Below are 18,492 nucleotides of genomic sequence, written 5' to 3' on the forward strand. Positions count from 1 at the left end.
ACACCTACTCTTACACACTAACACACTCTATTAACTCTCACTAATCTACTTCCTACTTACTGTACACAAAAAACTAACTACCTTATACACAGAGAATAAACACAGAACCTTTGAAATCTCTATTAACAAAGAAAACTAACTACCTTAATACACAGAGAATAAACACAGAACCTTTGAAAACTCCATTAATAAAAAAAACACACAGTATAACACCAAATCCCTCTTCTCAACACACACACACTCCTTCCTTACCTTTCCTACAATAGAAATTGCACCACGGAGAAGCACAGAGTGCTACTCGAGCTTGGTGTATGGCATTCCCCGGCAACGGCGCCAAAAATGTGCGCGTATGTCGCACGTGTCAATACAAGGAACTTGCCGATACACCGTGTGCGAGCCACAAATGGCTCCAAGCACACAACAAGCCTAAACTAGTAAGCTCAAAGAAGGCGATGGTGTGTCACTCACCGCTCTATGCTTGCTTCGTGGAGGATTCCTCGCCGCGAAGAAGAAGGAGACGCCGCTACGCCGCGCTCAACCGCTTCACCGCCGTCGTGCCTTCGTAATGCTCGATCGCCCACACACTCCCTCTCTCTCCCTCTCTCACTCTCTCTCTCTCTCACACACAAAGAGATGAAGAAGAAGAAGAAGAAGAAGATGGAGCAAGAGCACTCTTCAATTGCACAAATGAGAGAATGCGTGAATTTTAGGTTTAGTTGACTTTTATATGAGCTCGCCCCATTCACACTTGGGCGCCCATGCTTAGCCAACTAATCCCTTGAATGTTCCAGTTAGAGTGCGCCTCTCATCGGCGATCACTCTTATCCTTTTCCTATTGGACCGACAAGCCCGGTACCTGACTCTACAAGTAAATAATACAATGTCCGTCGTAGGTTACAATGTCCGTCTCGTAGGTGATAGGGTGTCCGTGAGCCATGAGGGTTAACAACACACATTACCACCACCCTTTCACTGGTATGCAAGCTATTTTTGGGAAAGGAGAAAAGCGGGTTGCATGTGCATGCGACCTGCTGCTTCCCACCCACGTTTTGCAGACAGTGACGTCTCCGTTGTACAGCAAAAAGAAGGCAGGCACATGTTTTTGTGTGCAACGTGCAAAGACAAACAACAATAGCCGCTCTCCACTACGTCCTCCATAACAACAGGTGACTAAGGCAAACTTGACCAGCAACTCTACGGCATCGAGGCTTCGAAGGCTTTCATTGACGACATTGGATGCACACTAGGAAGACCCGCTTAAACCTTGCATGAAGGAGGCTTGAACCCACCCCATGAGGATAAGAGGCCAACACGTTAGCATCAAGCTATTGAGCCTTGTTGTGTATAACAAGAAAAGATAGCATACTTGTGTTGACGCAAGAGAGCTAGAAGGAAAGGGAAAGCTTCAAACTTCAAGGAAGTAATTTCACCCTTCCTTTTCACTTCTTGGAGGAAGTAAGTTTTCCTCCAAAAATTCTTTTTTTCTCAAGGAGGTAGCTTCAAAATGAACAAAAGCCTTCACAAAAACGACGTGTTTTGGTGAAGAATCCAAGAAGGGCAAGATATCTCAAAAACTATCTTTTGAACACGGTTTGGGCATTTTGAATTTTTGGTTATGCCTTTTGGTTTAACAATGCTCCAACTACATTTATGACACTCATGGATAGTGTCTTACGTCCCTATCTTGGAAAATTTTTTGTGGTTTTCCTTGATGACATTCTCATTTACAGTAAGACTGAAGATGAACACATAGAACACTTACGATTAGTATTTGAATAGCTACGAACTCACGCTCTGTATGCTAAGCAAAGCAAGTGCGATTTCTTTAAAACAGAGATACATTACCTCGGTCATGTGAATTCTTATTCTGGCATCAAGATGGACACTGACAAGGTCACTGCCATTCTTTGATGGCCACATCCCAACACGGTTGAGGAGCTTCAAATATTCTTAGGCATGGCTGGATTTTATCGACAGTATATCCGTGATTATGCCCAAATCGTTGTTCCTATGATGGATCAACTTAAAGCAAAAGGTAAGTCCTTTTCTTGGGAAGAAGCCCAAAAATGCAGTTTTAAACGGCTCAAGGTAGCCATAGCCACTGCTCCCATCCTAGCAATTGTTGACCCACTTAAGCGTTTGTGGTAGAGATTGATGCTAGTGATAAAGCAATCGGTGCGGTACTCCTCCAGGAGGGAAGACCTATAGCCTTTGAAAGTGAAAAATTAGATAGAGCTCAACAGAATTATTATGTCTATGAGAGAGAGCTCTATGCCATAATTCACGCTTTACGAAAGTGGCCACACTATTTATATGGTGCCGAGTTTGAAGTAGTTTTTGACCATGAGAGTATCAAATGGTTTACTACTTAAACGGACTTGAAGGGCCGTAAAGCTACATGGGCAAAACTCCTTCAAGATTATGATTGTAAGCTACGATATCGTAAGGGGCGATATAATGTAGTAGCAGATGCACTAAGTCGGATGTCTCAAATTAATTCACTTGCTTTCACAAAAATAAAGAGTGGATTTTTGGAGTCATTACGGGCACGTGTGCACAAGATTAATCATATGCTAAAATGTGGAGTGCAGTTTTAAAAAGGGATCCCTCAAACTCACATGTCTATGTACAGTCAAATCAACATGTCTCTGCACGCGCAGATAAAAACTCCAACACACAGAGCTCCACCCCTACTCAAGGAGAGCTTAAGCGATGGAAGAATTTTTCCATTGATGATGGTTACTTACTCCACAAGGGTAGAGTATGTGTGCCAAAGGACTCAGAGACTAGGTGCCAAAATCTTATATGAGTGTCACGATAGTCCAAGTGCTGGTCATCCAGGTATTCGTAAGATGTATGCCTTAGTTCGACGGCAATTTTATTGGCCAGGCTTACATCATGATGTTCAAGAGTACGTACTAAACTGCCAACAGTGCCAAGTTAATAAGGCAGAGTGCCTCAAGGTAGGTGGTCTTTTACATCCTTTAGAGATTCCACAAGGTAAGTGGGAGAGTATCTCTATGGATTTTGTAGTAGGACTACCTACTACAAATTGTGGCTATGATGCCATATGGGTAATTGTAGACCGTCTCACAAAGATGGGTCGATTCATTTCCACTAAGACTACGGTTAAGACACCAAAATTAGCATGGCTATTTGTAGAGCATATATATAAACTCTACGGTCTTCCAACTAGTATCATTAGTGACACAGATTGAAAGTTTGATAATCACTTCTGGAGAGTTGTGTTTCAAAAGTTGGAAACTAAACTTAATCTAAGTACGGTTGATCATCCAGAAACAGATGGTCAAACCAAAAGAGTTAATCAAGTGCTAGAGGATATGCTACAAGTGTACGTTAGCAAGAAGCAAACCAATTGGGAAGACTACTTACCTATATTGGAATTTGTTTATTATAGTTCAATTAGCATGTGACTACAGGGTTTAGTCCATTTATGCTTTTATATGGATTTCAACCTAGATCACCCGTTACGGTGGGGTTGGCTAAGGAGAAGATACAACAAGCGAAGGATTTTCTCCAAGATCATTTTGACATGCTTCGAGTTGCTAGACAGAATGTTAAGCAAGCTCAAGATCGATATAAGAAGTACGCAGATGAGCATCGTCGTCTTGCTACTTTCAAAGAAGGAGACAAGGTTTTCCTCAAGGTTCCGGAGCATTCAGAAATTTTGAAGACGGAAAAAGTTGCTAAACTTTCACCACGCTATTGTGGACCGTTTACCATTCTCAAACGTATAGGTCAAGTGGCCTATAGGTTAGATCTTCTAGAGCACTCACGAGCTCATCCTGTTTTTCATGTTAGCCATTTACAAAAACAGCTAGGACAAAATGATAATGTCATTGACACAGGTGTGTTAGTTGACCTTATTGAACCGCCAAGCATCCCTCATGAGCCTGAAAAGATTTTGGATTCTCGTGATCTTTGCACCAGACATCATGTCAAACGATAAGTGTTGGTAAAATGGCTAGATAGACCTGAAGAAGGTTCTACATGGGAGAATGTCTCTGCACTTAAGAAACATTTTTCTACGTTTGTTTTCGAGAACAAAAATGATTCTCCAAGGGGGGGGGGGGGGGGGGGGGGGTAATGTAAGGACATGGGTCCTACGGACAAGGCCACCGGCACGGCCCGACATTGTGTAAGCTAGGGGGAGGCTATAAGATAGCACGGTTGGGTGGAGACTAGCACATGCATTATCACCACCCTTTTAGCCCTCTTGCAATCTGATGTGTGGATTGTGCGTCATGGTAATCGGTTTTTGGTCGCTCTCCAAGTCATCCTTGTGGAGCATTTGGCAGAGTCATCTAGCTCTGAAGAAACGTAATTTTTTGTGGTGCTGCTTTGTGGGAGCTCTACCTATTGGGATCTTATTGAATGCACGGCATATTGCGCCTTCTTGTTGCCTCAAATTCCATGAAGCTAAGGAGATTGTGCCACAAATATTGTGTTGCTGCTTTAGATCCTTCAGTGTTGGTTGTATTTTCCTGGGATTTTCCTTCCCACACTTTTCACAAATGGTTTTGGCTTTTTCGAGTGCTCCAGTCTCAGTTTACGATATTTTTTAATTGGGTCAGATTTTGGATTTTGTGGGCCATTTGGCACCACCAAAACTCATTAATGTTTCAAGACACTAATGTTGACCCGTTTCCCTATTTCAAATTGTCACTTGGTCAAGCGTTGCATTTTGCTTATGATGTTGGGGCTATCACTCTTAATGCCTATAGGATTTACTTTTGACTGTGTCTAGCCCTCGGAGCCTCATGGTGCTCCACTTTTTCTATCTCTTATTTTTCGTGGGTTTTCCTTGCTTTGCGAATTCCCTCTTGTAAGTTCCATCACCAAGATTTACAAAACAAACAAAAAAAAGGTGTGTGTGAGTGACCGCTCAAAAACACACAAACATATATGTTTGTATCTATCAATGTGTGTGTGTGTGTGTGTGTGTGTGTGTGTGTGTGTGTGTGTGTGTGTGTGTGTGTGTGTGTGTGTGTGTGTGTGTGTGTGTGTGTGTGTGTGTGTGTGTGTGTGTGTGTGTGTGAGAGAGAGAGAGAGAGAGAGAGAGAGAGAGAGAGAGACCACCCAGAGATGTTGACACAACACACAGGATCATGCATGCTAGTTCTATAGGCCTAATGTGAAGTAAGCCAAATGTCATGACAGCCAAGTTATCATTGATGTTGAAGTTGTTGAAAAGGGACTTACGGTCTATGAGACAATGCATATAGTTATACACATGGTTGTTCATAACTAAAGTGGATAATTATTTATGGACACAACCATGGAGACTGGTAATTGGAGCAGGTAATAGGTCCTAGATTTATAGCTCCTTCAAAAGATGTATGAGAACCTAGAGAGAACCTATTACAAGATAGGGCTACTAGGGAATTTAGAGTACTCTAGCCTAGGAGAAGTCGAGACTTCAACGATAGGACATAGAGTAGGCATTGGAAGGCCTGTGACTTTGAGAAGTGTGAACTACTACACTCTTTGGATGAAAGAGAACATGAGAGGATGTCATCAATGGTTTGAAAGTCTTAACTAGAGCAAACTAATATGTTCTATTATGAAGAGGTTTGAATTTAATTGGTCAAAAAACTTGCATGGTCTAATGTTGAAGAGTCACAAGACTTCTTAGAGAATTTGATGCATTGCTTTTAAAAGTGAACATGGAAGAGAAAACGAGAGGATGTCTCTAACGGTTTGAAACTCTTAATTGGAGCAAACTAATATGCTCTATTATGAAGAGGTCTAATTTTAATTGGTAAAAAATTGCATGGTCTAATGTTGAAGAGTCACAAGACTTCTTAGAGAATTTGATGCATTGTTTTTGTAAAAACCTTCCTCACCTTCTGATCAAGCGAGTATAGAAGTTTCTTTTTGTGGATCAATAAGTGCCCTAGTTGTTTAATTAAAGAGAGCCTTTGTACTTGATTAACGATGAACACAAAATAAAAATACCTCTACGAGCACCTATTTTGTTGGCTTCCTGAAATCTTTTCAACACTCTCAACACAACTTTGATTGATTAAATCTAAGATAAATTGAGCAGAACGATTGATTGAATAATCACAGCACATAAAGAGAGAAACATAAACACAAATCAAAACACAAGACACTATATTGAGTACCAGCCATCCCCTTTAATCAAGATGATTAAGTATTTTTTCTTTCGCCTCTCTTCATTCATCTCATGGAGCATGAATTACAATAGTATGAATATATGAAAGAGAAGAGAGCAGCTATGCAATCCAGAGAGTGTATGCCATGATTAAGAGAGAAAATTATCATAAAAGAAGGCAAAAGTGTATCTTCTATAGCTTTGCTTTGATGGAGAGTTTGATGGCTTCATTGGCTTCAAAAGAGGGATAAAACCCCAGGTCACCCAGTCAAGATGCTCTTAGAGCATTCGTCTTCCTCATGAAGAGTCAAAAAGTTGATTCATGCTGAAAAAGTACGATGCGTGTGAAGACGCAATTTTAGGATTCCCTTTTTCTCTTCATATATGCATCCAAGGCAGTCGCCAAGCTTCCTATTCGCCTAGTGTTGACTCACTGTTTGACTTGTTGGTTAACAAAGTTTCACTATGGTAACATGTGCTTGACTTAGGCATTGGTTTTTCTCTTTAGGATTAATGCATAAGAGCAATATTCCATCTCATTTTCTTTTGTATAGCCTACCAGCTAGTAATTGATACATAGCCGATTGCTCAATTAATAGAAAGTAGTATTTGCGAATCCACTTGAGCTATGGTCATCAACAATACCATTTTTCTGACCATTGAGGTATCATTTCCACGGAGAACAAATAGGCATTTGGTAGATCATTGTCTACCCTTTTATGTGATTCTCCTGAAACAATCCTCGACAAATGATCTACTCTTTGATGTGTAGTACCCTTTTTTACAACCACAGTGAAATCAAACTCCAGAAGAATGATGAACCATCTCACTATTCTTCCTGTGCTGCATGGCTTGTTGACCAAGTACAAAAAAGCTTGGTGGTTCACAAAGAACACAAACTTGTTAGAATAAAACATAAGTAAAATTGAGAAATGTCCCAAAAATAGTTATAATAGTTCTCCCCCATAGGGAAGCAACTGTCCTCGGCTGTGAAAAATTTAAAAAATGAGAATCTTCAAAATTCATGTGGAGACAAGGCAGATTTTCATATACAATATATGTCGAATCAAGTATAGAACTCAGAGAGAACTTTCCACTGCTCATCATAATATCTTGAAAAGAGGAAACCAGAAAGGTAAGTGCAATCCACATAGCAAAATATCTACAAAATTGAAAGAGATCTTTGTTAGCAGGCCCTCTAACAAAGACAAAAAGAGCATGCCAATAGTGAAAAGGAATCACCTTTTATAATGTTCAAAGGGTCTCATTCCAGTATTGCTCTAAATGATGCACTGAATAGCTTTCAAAGTGCAAACCTCATGTATCAAATACCACAGACTAACAACCAAAGGGCAAACCTCAACATAAAATTACCACTGAATGAACTATCAAAGGGAAAACCTCATGTATGAAATACCACATTCATCATCCAAAGGACAAATCTCAGTTGAGAAATAAAAACTTTCAGCTTTTAGAAGCTTGATATGCTTTCAAGATACTAGGATGAGAGCGCAAAACCTCTCTGGCATCCACTTTGCGCTTTCAAGCCCATGATTCTTATATTTAAACAAATATTTGTGACGCAATATACCAATGTGTGTCAAGATGGTCTATGATGGTCTCAGGGACAAGGATTTCAAAATCTTCTTTTGAAAAAGGTGGATCATCAATAATAGGGAGTGATGGTAGAGAACCTTTGAAAGGAGGAAGAAGGCTTATGTGAAACGTATTGTGAATTTTTCAAGAGTCAAGGAGAGCTAATCGAAAGGAATTAGCATTAATACAATGAGTTATTTTAAAGGGACCATAATATTGTAGTGATAGCTTGACAACAGGGCTAGTCTCTATGCTCTTAAGACGTCTTGCTTCAATTGGAAGCATCACAAAAATTTCCCTCTTTGAATTCCATGGGTTGTCTCTTTTTATTTATTTATTTACTTTGTAAGCCAAAGGTCGTGTTTAAGATCTTTGAGCTCACATCTGGCCACTTAGCATGATCGAATCCATCGCCCACAGCTCAAATTGCATGGCCTAGAGCCTCACCAAGAAAGTGTTGCTTTTTATTATTATTATGAGCTTGCGTCGATGCTTTTCACTTATTATGAGGTCTGCACAGAGTTGGCCACCACAATTCAAGACTAACGATTTGGGAGCCTTAAAGGAGAAGAAAAGCCTGCAGCGAGATAATTAGAGATAAAGCACAGGAGGGGGGATGCTGTGTGAGCATAACTGTAAGCAAGGCAACCCATCTAGTGGCGTGAACAACTAGTTGGGGCATCTGACATACAGTACAAGGAGGAGCTTTCACCTGTTGTGCAGGAATTCTAGAGTAGCGAAGGGGTGGTGGACGACAACTACTGATCTCCTCAGCAATTAGAGGAGCACTAGCTATGGCATAAGTTTTGCAGCCTGCTCTCGCAGCTTAAAGTCAAATTTAAGCGATGGTTAGACTAGTGGACATACAATTGTGTCATTCTCTGCTTTTCAAGACCTATTATGCGCTCTTGGCCGTAGGCAAAGAACATAGCTCCTCATGGAGATGTGGTAAGATGGAGCGGTCCGGACCTACCTCTTCTCTCTGTACAAGTACTCTTCCCTACGATTTTGTGTTTGATATCTATTTATGAACAATGTAGATAGCCCAAGTCGAGTAGGATTATGGCGGGCTCCAAAGACACTACACCATTGTTCTCGGGCTTTCAAACTTTTTTTGTGGGCGGTGCGGATTCTACCAGTGAGTATCTATGCAATTACGAAGAACATTAGTATTTCTTGTAAACAATGATCCAAGCGATGAGGAAGTGGTGGGGCATGTGGATCTACAGGGTGCTCCCCCTTCTCAAACAGACACGCATACTTTTGATCAAGATCATCTTCATATGCTGGATGATCATATCTGGTTCGAGCACCTTTCAAATTAAGATCTCGTCAACCTTAGAAAAGCTTCACCTAGAGTGGCAGGTGATGTGCTCCGACAATGTCATCTAAGGAGAGAGCTCGTCTGCTTTTTCACATGCAGGACTTTCCAAGAGGCTCTATTGGGGGTGGGGATGGGGGTGGGGGTAAGGTTGCAATAGAAGACATTGCCCCATACTCCAAATATGCAAAGAAGGCCCTCCACATTATGCTTTTGACATGCTTTTGCTTGAAGCACTCGAAAGAGAGAACGTACGATGGGCCATCGATTCACCCACTTCTTCCCTCTTGGATTGGACAATATATACGAAAGAGAGAACGTACGATGGGCCATTGATTCACCCAATTCTTCCCTCTTGGATTCACCCACTTCTTCTCTCCTTCTCTTTAAGTTTAATCTATATCCTGCATCTTTTCTATTTGTCTTAACGTGTATTTTATGTCTGACAAGGAGGACATATATTCACAACAGTAAATGTTTCAATTGCACAAGCGCGACTTCAACTCGACAACACTACAAGGTTCGTTATCTGTATCCAGCACCCCATGACTATGCGTTTGCTTGGTGCAACACATAAACGCTACGGGGTAGGGCACGGCTTTCGTTTCTTATAATTTTTGGAGAAACCACAGTGCCAGTTTTCCACCATACTTTTGTATGGCACCTCTGCATGACGTACACTGTATACTTTGCAGTTTCAGTCTGTGACATTTCATTCCAAGACGGTATGTTTAATATTCACATTGCTTTTTTGTAGCTTGACTCAAACTTTGTCCGCCGGCTTGCACAATTGGATGACATTTGTACACGATTATCAAGTCGATAGTGTAGTTCATTTCTTATAGTCTATTAATTGACTATGCTTGATTGAGAATAAGATGGGTGTCTCAAAGATGGTTGCACGATTTAGAGACTAAATGGTCGATATTACTAGGTTGAATGGTGCAATCTACAAATAACTACCAAAGTAGGTTAAATTGCAACCCTTTTTGCTCGATTCAATTACCCTCTTTAGTAGCTCTTTGTCATATATGGAGCACTATGGGACACAAATTGCTTCTTTTCAATGCTCATTAAGCCCCAAACTGAGCTAATATTGGTGCCTATCAATAGGTTCTACTCATTTTCTCGTGTCACCACAACAAAACCAAAGGCAAAAACAATCACAACCAACTACCCAAGTAACCAGCTACGCTCCAAAATTTGTCAGATTATGTACAGCAAAGGTCCACCAAGCAAGACTAGTTCAGCAGACACAACATAAATTTTATTAATCGACGACATGCAGCTTAGTACATCTGGAACCTTATTTTCATGCCCTGCTTGGTAGTGAATGAGTGGATGAAAATTTTGAATAAATGATGCCTACTTAATGTGACGATCAGAGATAGTTGGTTGTGAAAGTAAATGACAAATGCTTTGTTGATCAATTTTAATCAAAAATTCATATCCTATAAAATAATGTTCCCACAATTTCAAAGAATGCACAACAGCTAGCAACTTTTTATCATAAAAGCTATAATTGAGCTCATTGGGTTTCAACTTTCTACTTTCATATACAATGGGATTAGTATCTTGCATTAATACAGCACCAATACAACGCCCACTAGTATCAGTCGTCGTAACCAAAAAAGGTCTTTTGAAATGAGAAATTTGTAAGACAAAGACATGTGTGAATGCATATTTAAGTGCCTCAAAATATTTTTGATGTTGGTCATGCCAAGTGAAAGATGTGTTCTTTTTCAAAAGGTTTGTGAATGGTAAAACCATGTATAAAAAATTTCAAATGAATTTTCTATAATAACCACACAAACCAAGAAAAGAACGAATCTCGTGAATAGATTGAGGTGTAGATCATTCCTTGATACATTGATCCTTCTTAAGATCCACATGGATTCCTTCACACCAGAGACAATGTGACTTAAGTATTCAATCACAGTTTTGAAGAATGAGCTTTTCTCAAGATTCAAGAAAAGTTGGTTTTCATGCAACAATTTCAAAATCAAATCCAAATGTGCATAATTGTCTTTTTCAATCTCACTAAAAACCAAAATATCATTAGAGAAAACCACAACACAATTTTGATACTTCAAAAAGATGCGATTCATTATGCGTGAAAATGTAGCAGGAGCATTTGTCAAACCAACAGGCATTACAAAGAATTCATAATGATCAATTCTGTTTGAAATATAGTTTTATGAACATCATGTTTCATCATAAACACTTAATGATATCGAGATGTAAGATCTATCTTACTAAAAATGGATGCACCACTTAATTTATCAAGTATGTCATCAACATGAAGAATAGGAAAACGATTCTTCATCATAATTTTATTAAGTACTCTATAGTGAATACACAAACGATAAGTACCATTTGTTTTTTACAAAGAGAATTGATGCACCAAAAGATGAACTACTTAGCTTAATTGAACCAAATTTAATCATTTTTTAATTTGATATTGAATTTCTCTTTGTTCAATTTGATTTTGATGATATGGTGTTCAAAAAGCTGGTACACTCCCTGGAATCAACTCTATTGTGTAATCTTCCACTCTTGAAGGAGATAATTCTGAAGGTAAATCTTTAGCCCAAAAAAATTTATACACCATCAAAAAAAAATTCAAAAGAAGGCAATTAATCTTCATATGTTTCAATTTCATTGATTAGAACTAAAAATTGTTTGTTATCTTTTCGAACTGACCTTTTAGCATGAATGTGACTAAGAAGGAGTTCTAGTTCTGGCTTTTGGTTAGCCTCTAATGTGAAAGATTTTTCATTATGTGTGACAATGAATATATGTTTATTATAATCAACCTTTGGATTAAAATGATGTCTTCAATGCATACCCAAAATTAAATTTGTGTTTTGTAATGGTGCTACTAAGAAATCTCGTGATTCAACAAAATCTCTTTTTAAACTAGTTTGAAGCCCACATTTCAAGACCACAATTAGGAAGGTGAAATCTCCCAAAGATACAACCTTTGGGGTGGTGGCAGCAACAACAAATCATCAATACATGGGGGAAATATCAATACACATTTTCTTGAATACATGGGCGGATTGCTTACATTTGCAAGGATGATAGGAAAGGAAAGACACAAATGTCCTATGGAGGAAATGGAAGTTATGGAGGCATCAATGACATGCACTACAGCCCTACTAGAGATTTCTTTGGAGGCATGTCAGGGATCATTGAAAGATTGTCCCCCTCTTTTGACACTACTTTTGGGGGACGAGGGAAACTTTACGGAAGGCCACTTCCAATCCCCAATTTAAATCTATGGGAGCACAAAAGAATGATAATAAGGGTGGCTGAAGTGTTAAATTTTACATTTTTCATGGATCTCACGATAAGGACAAAACCTTAGCAATTGGATGCAACCTAGTTAGGAGGCACTTTGATAGAAGGTTACGTTCAGAAAGCGTCTCTTTTTAAAAGGGGAATGCTCAACAATAGTGGTATATGCTATTATGTATGGCCAAGCACCAAGGACTTAGCTACAATTCAAAGAAATTGTTTCTCTCTCTTTGGATTCCTCTAAATTTCTACTTTGTGCAGGTGTCTGAGTGTTTGTTACTTTGAGTTCTCTCTATTTATGTTATCAAGTTTTTCCCCTTGTTCTAGAAGAACCAACAAGTTTCAATGGTATTGAGGATGATTCTCCTTTTCTCTTTTCTATTTTTATTTTTTTGTTCGTGTGTGTGTGTGTTGTTTTTTTTTTTTTGGGGGGGGGGGGGGGGGGGGGGGGGGGGGGGGGGGGCGACAGTGGGGTTGCCACAATGGGCTGAATTGGTCTGAGAGCTTAGTAAATGTGCATAGTAAGATGGCTATGTTCCCTTGCACACGCCAGCTTTCAATGAGCTTTCTCCACCATTGACCACATTTTCACACTATGTTGCTTGATTGATCAGACAAAGGTGTAGATGAGGATGGTACAACCTCAAAGCATGTGGTGAGGAGTGTGGATATCTCGTGTATCTCATGTATGCCAATGCATAAAATTGTATGTCAATAACACTACCTCGGTCCTTGAGTCACAAGAGGACCTTCAAGATTCAGGCTTTGGGCTTTGGATGACTTTTGTATGCAAAGTGGTCTACAGCCTTTGCGCTTGGGACTCGTTTTGTATACAAAGTGACTGTAAACCTCGAAAAACCAATGTCCTGATCTTTAACATGTCCTGACATGCTAGAAGCCAATTGTCTACACACTAGCATGAGATAGTCAACTATTATGGCTACTTCTTAGTTAACCTTCACTTCACCAAGCACATTCTCCCTTGCTTTGAACAATATCTCCTTCTTCAACCAACTTCTTCTCTTCAGTAATCTGTATATCTACAAATTTAATCCCAGATCATCAAGAACATCAAAATCAGGTTGAGAAACTTCAGGTGCTGAAAAATCAGATTCAGGCTTTGAAAATTCAGGTGCCTGAAAAATTGTTGGTAACTGAAAACTGACAACTTGAGGATGTTTTATGTTGGAAACAATAACAGGTTGTCTACACATTAGCATGAGATAGTCAACTATTATGGTTACTTCTTAGTTAACCTTCACTTCACCAAGAGCTCCGTAAAAATGAATGGTTGCCCGCTACTAGTTTCTTTGGAATCACAACCTTAGGGTGGCCATAGATAGCCAGGCCACAGATCAGTATGCTACCGTGTAGTATCCGGAACAAAGCCTTAGCGTTACAGCTTGGGCACTCCAACTGAGAAATCACTAGCAACACACGAACAAAATCTGCAAATAATTGAACTTGACGAGAGAGAGAGAGACAGAGAGAGAGAGAGAGAGAGAGAGAGAGAGAGAGAGAGAGAGAGAGAGAGAATCGACATGAAATGGTGGCGCAGTTCCATCCCAAATGCACTTGTCCCAAAGACTGGCATCCCTTTTGGTATTTCTTTATTATTGCTTCACAAAGATACAACTCCTGAGGGTCCAACTCTCTCCGAGACTTTATGTCGAGATGCCCTCTGAAGAATTGCTCCCTAGGCACTTACAAACTTACAAGGGATGCCCAAAAGCATCTGATCCAAAAACACTCGCACCCAAAAGCATTTTCTCTCAAAATCCACGCAAAAATTTGCCAAAATCTGCCAATGCAAAACGTAAAAATCCGTACAACCTTCCACAAGAGCATGTCAATGCAGTTTACGAAAATGAGGGGCAGAGTTCAAGCTTTTGAGTTTTTGAGTTTAGGCCCCTATGCCGGTGCTCCATAAGTTGGTAGGGGTTAGGATTTTTAATTCTTAACCCGTAGGCCCCTCGGCCCATCTTTTCAGTTTAATCATTTGTCCTCTCACCTGCTCCTTTTAGTTGGGCATTGCCACATCATCAGCTTGTGACATCCCCCCTCCTAAAAAAATTGTAATCGCCCTTGATTATGCATGCAAAATAGTCAAAGGACGAAATCTTTCTTCAGTAGACACTACTTCTATGTACTCACATAGCAGACTCCATAAATCTAGCACTTTATTTATTGGTTACCTAGAACAAAAACCGAGAATAAGAACGGCACACCCTTGGAACGCGTTTGGAACAGGAGGGGTGCGCAACGAGGATTACAGAATGGGCTTCGGAATGGGGGGTTTAAAATCCTTAAATTAGCCTTGTTTTAGCTTATATGTTGAGAGACAACTATAAAGTAACGTACTAAGGTCCAATATTCCAATGTAAGGGTGTTTTAGGGTGACATTTGTCCACGTTGGCAGTTGTAGACATAGATTGGGATACTTCTCCACACAAAATGATAAGAGCCAAACTTGAACCATGAATTGGAACGTGAACCGGAACAGCATTCCCAAATTCCCAGAACATGTGTTCCCGGTCATGATCCGATTTTGGAACATGTCCCATTCCAGAACGCATTTCCAAAATGTTGAGGGTTTAGAACCACCATTTCGGAATGTTGAGGGCCCGGAACGGGTGTTCCCTATTACTATAACCAAGACACTAGTCATTGATCAATCACGTTTTCGTCAAGGGTTTGAGATGCAAATCATGATCATTGTAACCTATTTAGTAATCAGATCAAGACCGCACTGATCTTTTCACGAATGTCTTGATCTACTAAATTTTGTTACTATCATATTCATATCCTTTCTTTTCACAATTCAAGCAAACCATGCCCATGATGTTACAAAGTGATGATGTGGCATATCCAATTGAAATAGGAATGGCCAAGTGGACAAGAGAAACTGAAGAACTAAACCTAGAAGAACTTTCGAGCACCGACCGAGGGGCGGGCCTAACCCTAAAAATTCAATAGCTTGAACTCTAAGGTAGATTTTCATAAAACGCGTTGACTACTAATGTGACAGGTGTACGGATTCTTGACGTGGCAAAGCTGTACGAAATTCCACAATTTGCGTTGCAGTGCTAATGTGGCAAGCTGTACGGATTTTTGCAATTTTTATTGGTTGCATTTTGCAACTTCTAGCACTAGCTTTTGAGGACAGTTGCTTTTGGGAAGAAGTGCTTTCGAATCTGATGCTTTTGGGGCTCTGCTTTTGGGCATCCCTTGTAAGTTTAAAAGGACGGCCTCACTCTACAGAGCATCTATGGACACAGAGTCTGAGAGCAGAGGACCCTCAAGAGTTGTACCATTGAATCATAATAATAAAGAAATACAAAAAAGGGACACCAATCTTTAGGGCCACTGCATCTAAGCACGAAACTTCACCATGTTGCATCGACTCTCTCTCTCTCTCTCTCTCTCTCTCTCTCTCTCTCTCTCTTTTCAGTGATTTTGTAGTTTCTATTCATATGTTGCTGCTATTGATTTCTCACTTGGAGCATCCAAGCGTGTAACAGTGGTATTAGAGTTTTAGGCGTGTGCTTTTCTGAAGGCATACAAGTCCTTCAAGAGCACGTAGAGCAGTTAGATTTACTTGTTAATCAAAGAATCTTCATGTCCCTGCCTCGTGTAAGAATGGGTGCTCTACCTTGGACCCCACAATGTGAGCTTGGCTATGGAGGGTGAAGCCTCGAGCTCAACATGGTGGTAGGGTTAGGGTTAGAGCAATTAGAATTAGGGTTAGCTTTGGTGCTTAGAGCGAAAGTTTAGCTGGAGCACAGACACAATGATGGTAAACTCAAAGTGCGATTGATTGATTAGTGAAAAGCCTCTAATATAGACTCACTCGTAGTCCTAGGTAGTACAAAAATTATGTTCATTCATTTAAGTGTGAAGAGGTCATCATGTGTGTCCTCTTCAAGAGTGTGTTCATTTCATTGTCGTCGTCGTTTGGTGGTGTTGTCGTCATCTTCATCTCGTTGTCGTCATTTGTGCTTTTTCTTGATTTTTGTTGGTCCGTTCTTGCAAGGATGTAGCCTTCATGGCTAACGGTGTAACACATACATTGCAATTTATGTATCTCATTGTATGTGTACTCATGCTCATGTGCATCTTGTAGGGAAGGTAGGGGAAGCTGTACGGACTTCTGTGAACTGTGGCACAAATCGCGTTGACATGCTGACATGTCATAGACTACGGACAGCCCAAGAGGGCACTAGCTTTTGGGACATGATGCTATTAAACTCCATGCTTTTCAAGTATTGCTTTTGGCTAGGCACCTTTAGAAGTGCACCAAGGCCTTCTTCTCTAGTAGATTTGCGTAGGAGCGCTGCAGGGAGAGAGCAAGGACCCTCAAGCATTGTATCTTGTGAAGCATAATAATAAAAAAATACCGAGGAGGGGCACCAGTCTTAAGAGCAATTCTCCTGGACGTGGAACTCCACCGTGCTGTGTCATCTCTCTCAATTTTGTTCAGTTCTTTAAATTTCGCATGTTTTGCACTAGATCTTTGGCTTTGAGTGTCCAAGTCTATTACAATAATTCCAGACAATGAGCTTTGAATATGAAGAATTTGAAGGTGCTGTGGAAAGACATTTTCCAATGATAACACCAAACACACATATAATACCACACACCACAACAAATTCGCTTCATTTTCTTCAGGTCAAAGAGCTGTGATATGCTGCACATGTAGTGTGGCTTACATCGAACAGTATAGATGCTTTTAAGTACAAAAGAAGTTCATACTTAGCAGATGCTTTTGAAGCATTCAATCTTTCCCCAACTTCAATTTCCGCATCCGTGTGACAGGAAATCTTGCGACATTGAAAAGGCAGTATATTTTTTCACGCTATTGCTTCTCCCACAAAAATGCTCCCAGACTCGCACCATCCAGCTAGAATGTCTGAATTAAAGCACTGATTGCAAAAAAACATATAAACAAAGATTCCATTTCCCCAACTCATCTCATGTGGTACACAAGTAATACCTTGCTCAATCCAAGCCACCTTGAATCACCACGAAAAGCAAAATGTCGCCTTTCATGCTCTGCTAATCCATGTATCCAACTCCCACAAATTACCTGTAAATCAATAAACACACTTGGCTGATTAAATTCAATCACCTATAAAACACATTATGATGAAAACTTTTGGGTAAAACTTTGGACCTCATAGTCTAGCCCATGTACATAAAGAACATCTGAATCCAAAGCTGAGAAAGACATCCCTGTGATCTGAATATTGAAAAGATGGTTACAAGGACGACTGCTTTAAGCTTATTGCAAAGGGAGTAAACTGCAGTAAAATACCACCATACCCACAGCATACCTCGTACTTCAAACAATTTGTCCACCTTGATAAAGCTGTCCACCTGAAACCCAAACATACAAAACCTTCAGACAAATCTTTCAAGAAGTAACAATCAGTTTTGATGGCTTGAGATGCCGAGCAATATACAACATGATTGCAAACAAAAACTACAAGAATAGGCATTAGGCATAAAGTTGATATTAACTTTCTCTTATCAAAAACAGCAGCAGTGCGATCAGCTCCACCGGTACCAACGAGCATGTTGTCCTTTGAAGTGCACAGTGCATACAATGGGTCCAGTGTGGCCGATCCTAGTATGCGTTGCACACAACCACCCCTTTCATGTGCCCTTAGGTCCCAGATACTAACCTGCACCATCACCACAATACATTAGCATGATAATCACTTTGAGAACAACAATATCCAGCTTCTAGTTTGACTACTACCTGAGCACCTTCCGTGATAGCCAGCAAAGAGTACATCCCATTTCCAAGCATGTGCATGTCAAGGAAAGTGATGGCTGTAGGATGTTGCAGCCTGGCATCGGCACAATTCGAAAGGTAACAAAAGCTTAAAATTAATATGAGCAAGAGACTGACCACTACAATATACAATTCAGTTCAACCATCTCCATCTTTCTTGCATTACACCCATCTAGCTTCTCACAGACTTTAGTGCCATCATTTTTGCACAGAAGGTTTCTAGATGTAGGAAAGAACAATGAGGAGTAAAATTTTGCACCTTCTGACTTCCATAGTATGGGCATATAACCCAGTACATTTCCAAGCGAGCCAACAAGGTAAGAATGTGCTGTATACCAT

General features: G+C 40.1%; 1 protein-coding gene across 2 annotated transcripts in view; it reads right to left on the reverse strand.

Annotated features, from left to right (window-relative positions):
• Window positions 1-16,929: 16,929 nt before the first annotated feature.
• LOC147437190 (uncharacterized) overlaps window positions 16,930-18,492 on the reverse strand; it is a 55,918-nt gene continuing 54,355 nt past the window's right edge. For both annotated transcript variants that reach the window (XM_086486789.1, XM_086486788.1), the window contains 6 exons: window positions 18,118-18,208; window positions 17,877-18,040; window positions 17,690-17,732; window positions 17,530-17,595; window positions 17,350-17,442; window positions 16,930-17,278 (listed from right to left, as the gene is read on the reverse strand). In XM_086486789.1, coding sequence (XP_086342915.1) covers window positions 17,207-17,278; window positions 17,350-17,442; window positions 17,530-17,595; window positions 17,690-17,732; window positions 17,877-18,040; window positions 18,118-18,208 — 529 coding nt within the window. In that variant the 3' untranslated portion in view covers window positions 16,930-17,206. The remainder of the gene's footprint in view (window positions 17,279-17,349; window positions 17,443-17,529; window positions 17,596-17,689; window positions 17,733-17,876; window positions 18,041-18,117; window positions 18,209-18,492) is intronic.

Source organism: Adiantum capillus-veneris, chromosome 17, assembly GCF_014529385.1.
Source record: "Adiantum capillus-veneris isolate H3 chromosome 17, ASM1452938v2, whole genome shotgun sequence".
Taxonomy (NCBI): Eukaryota; Viridiplantae; Streptophyta; class Polypodiopsida; order Polypodiales; family Pteridaceae; genus Adiantum; species Adiantum capillus-veneris.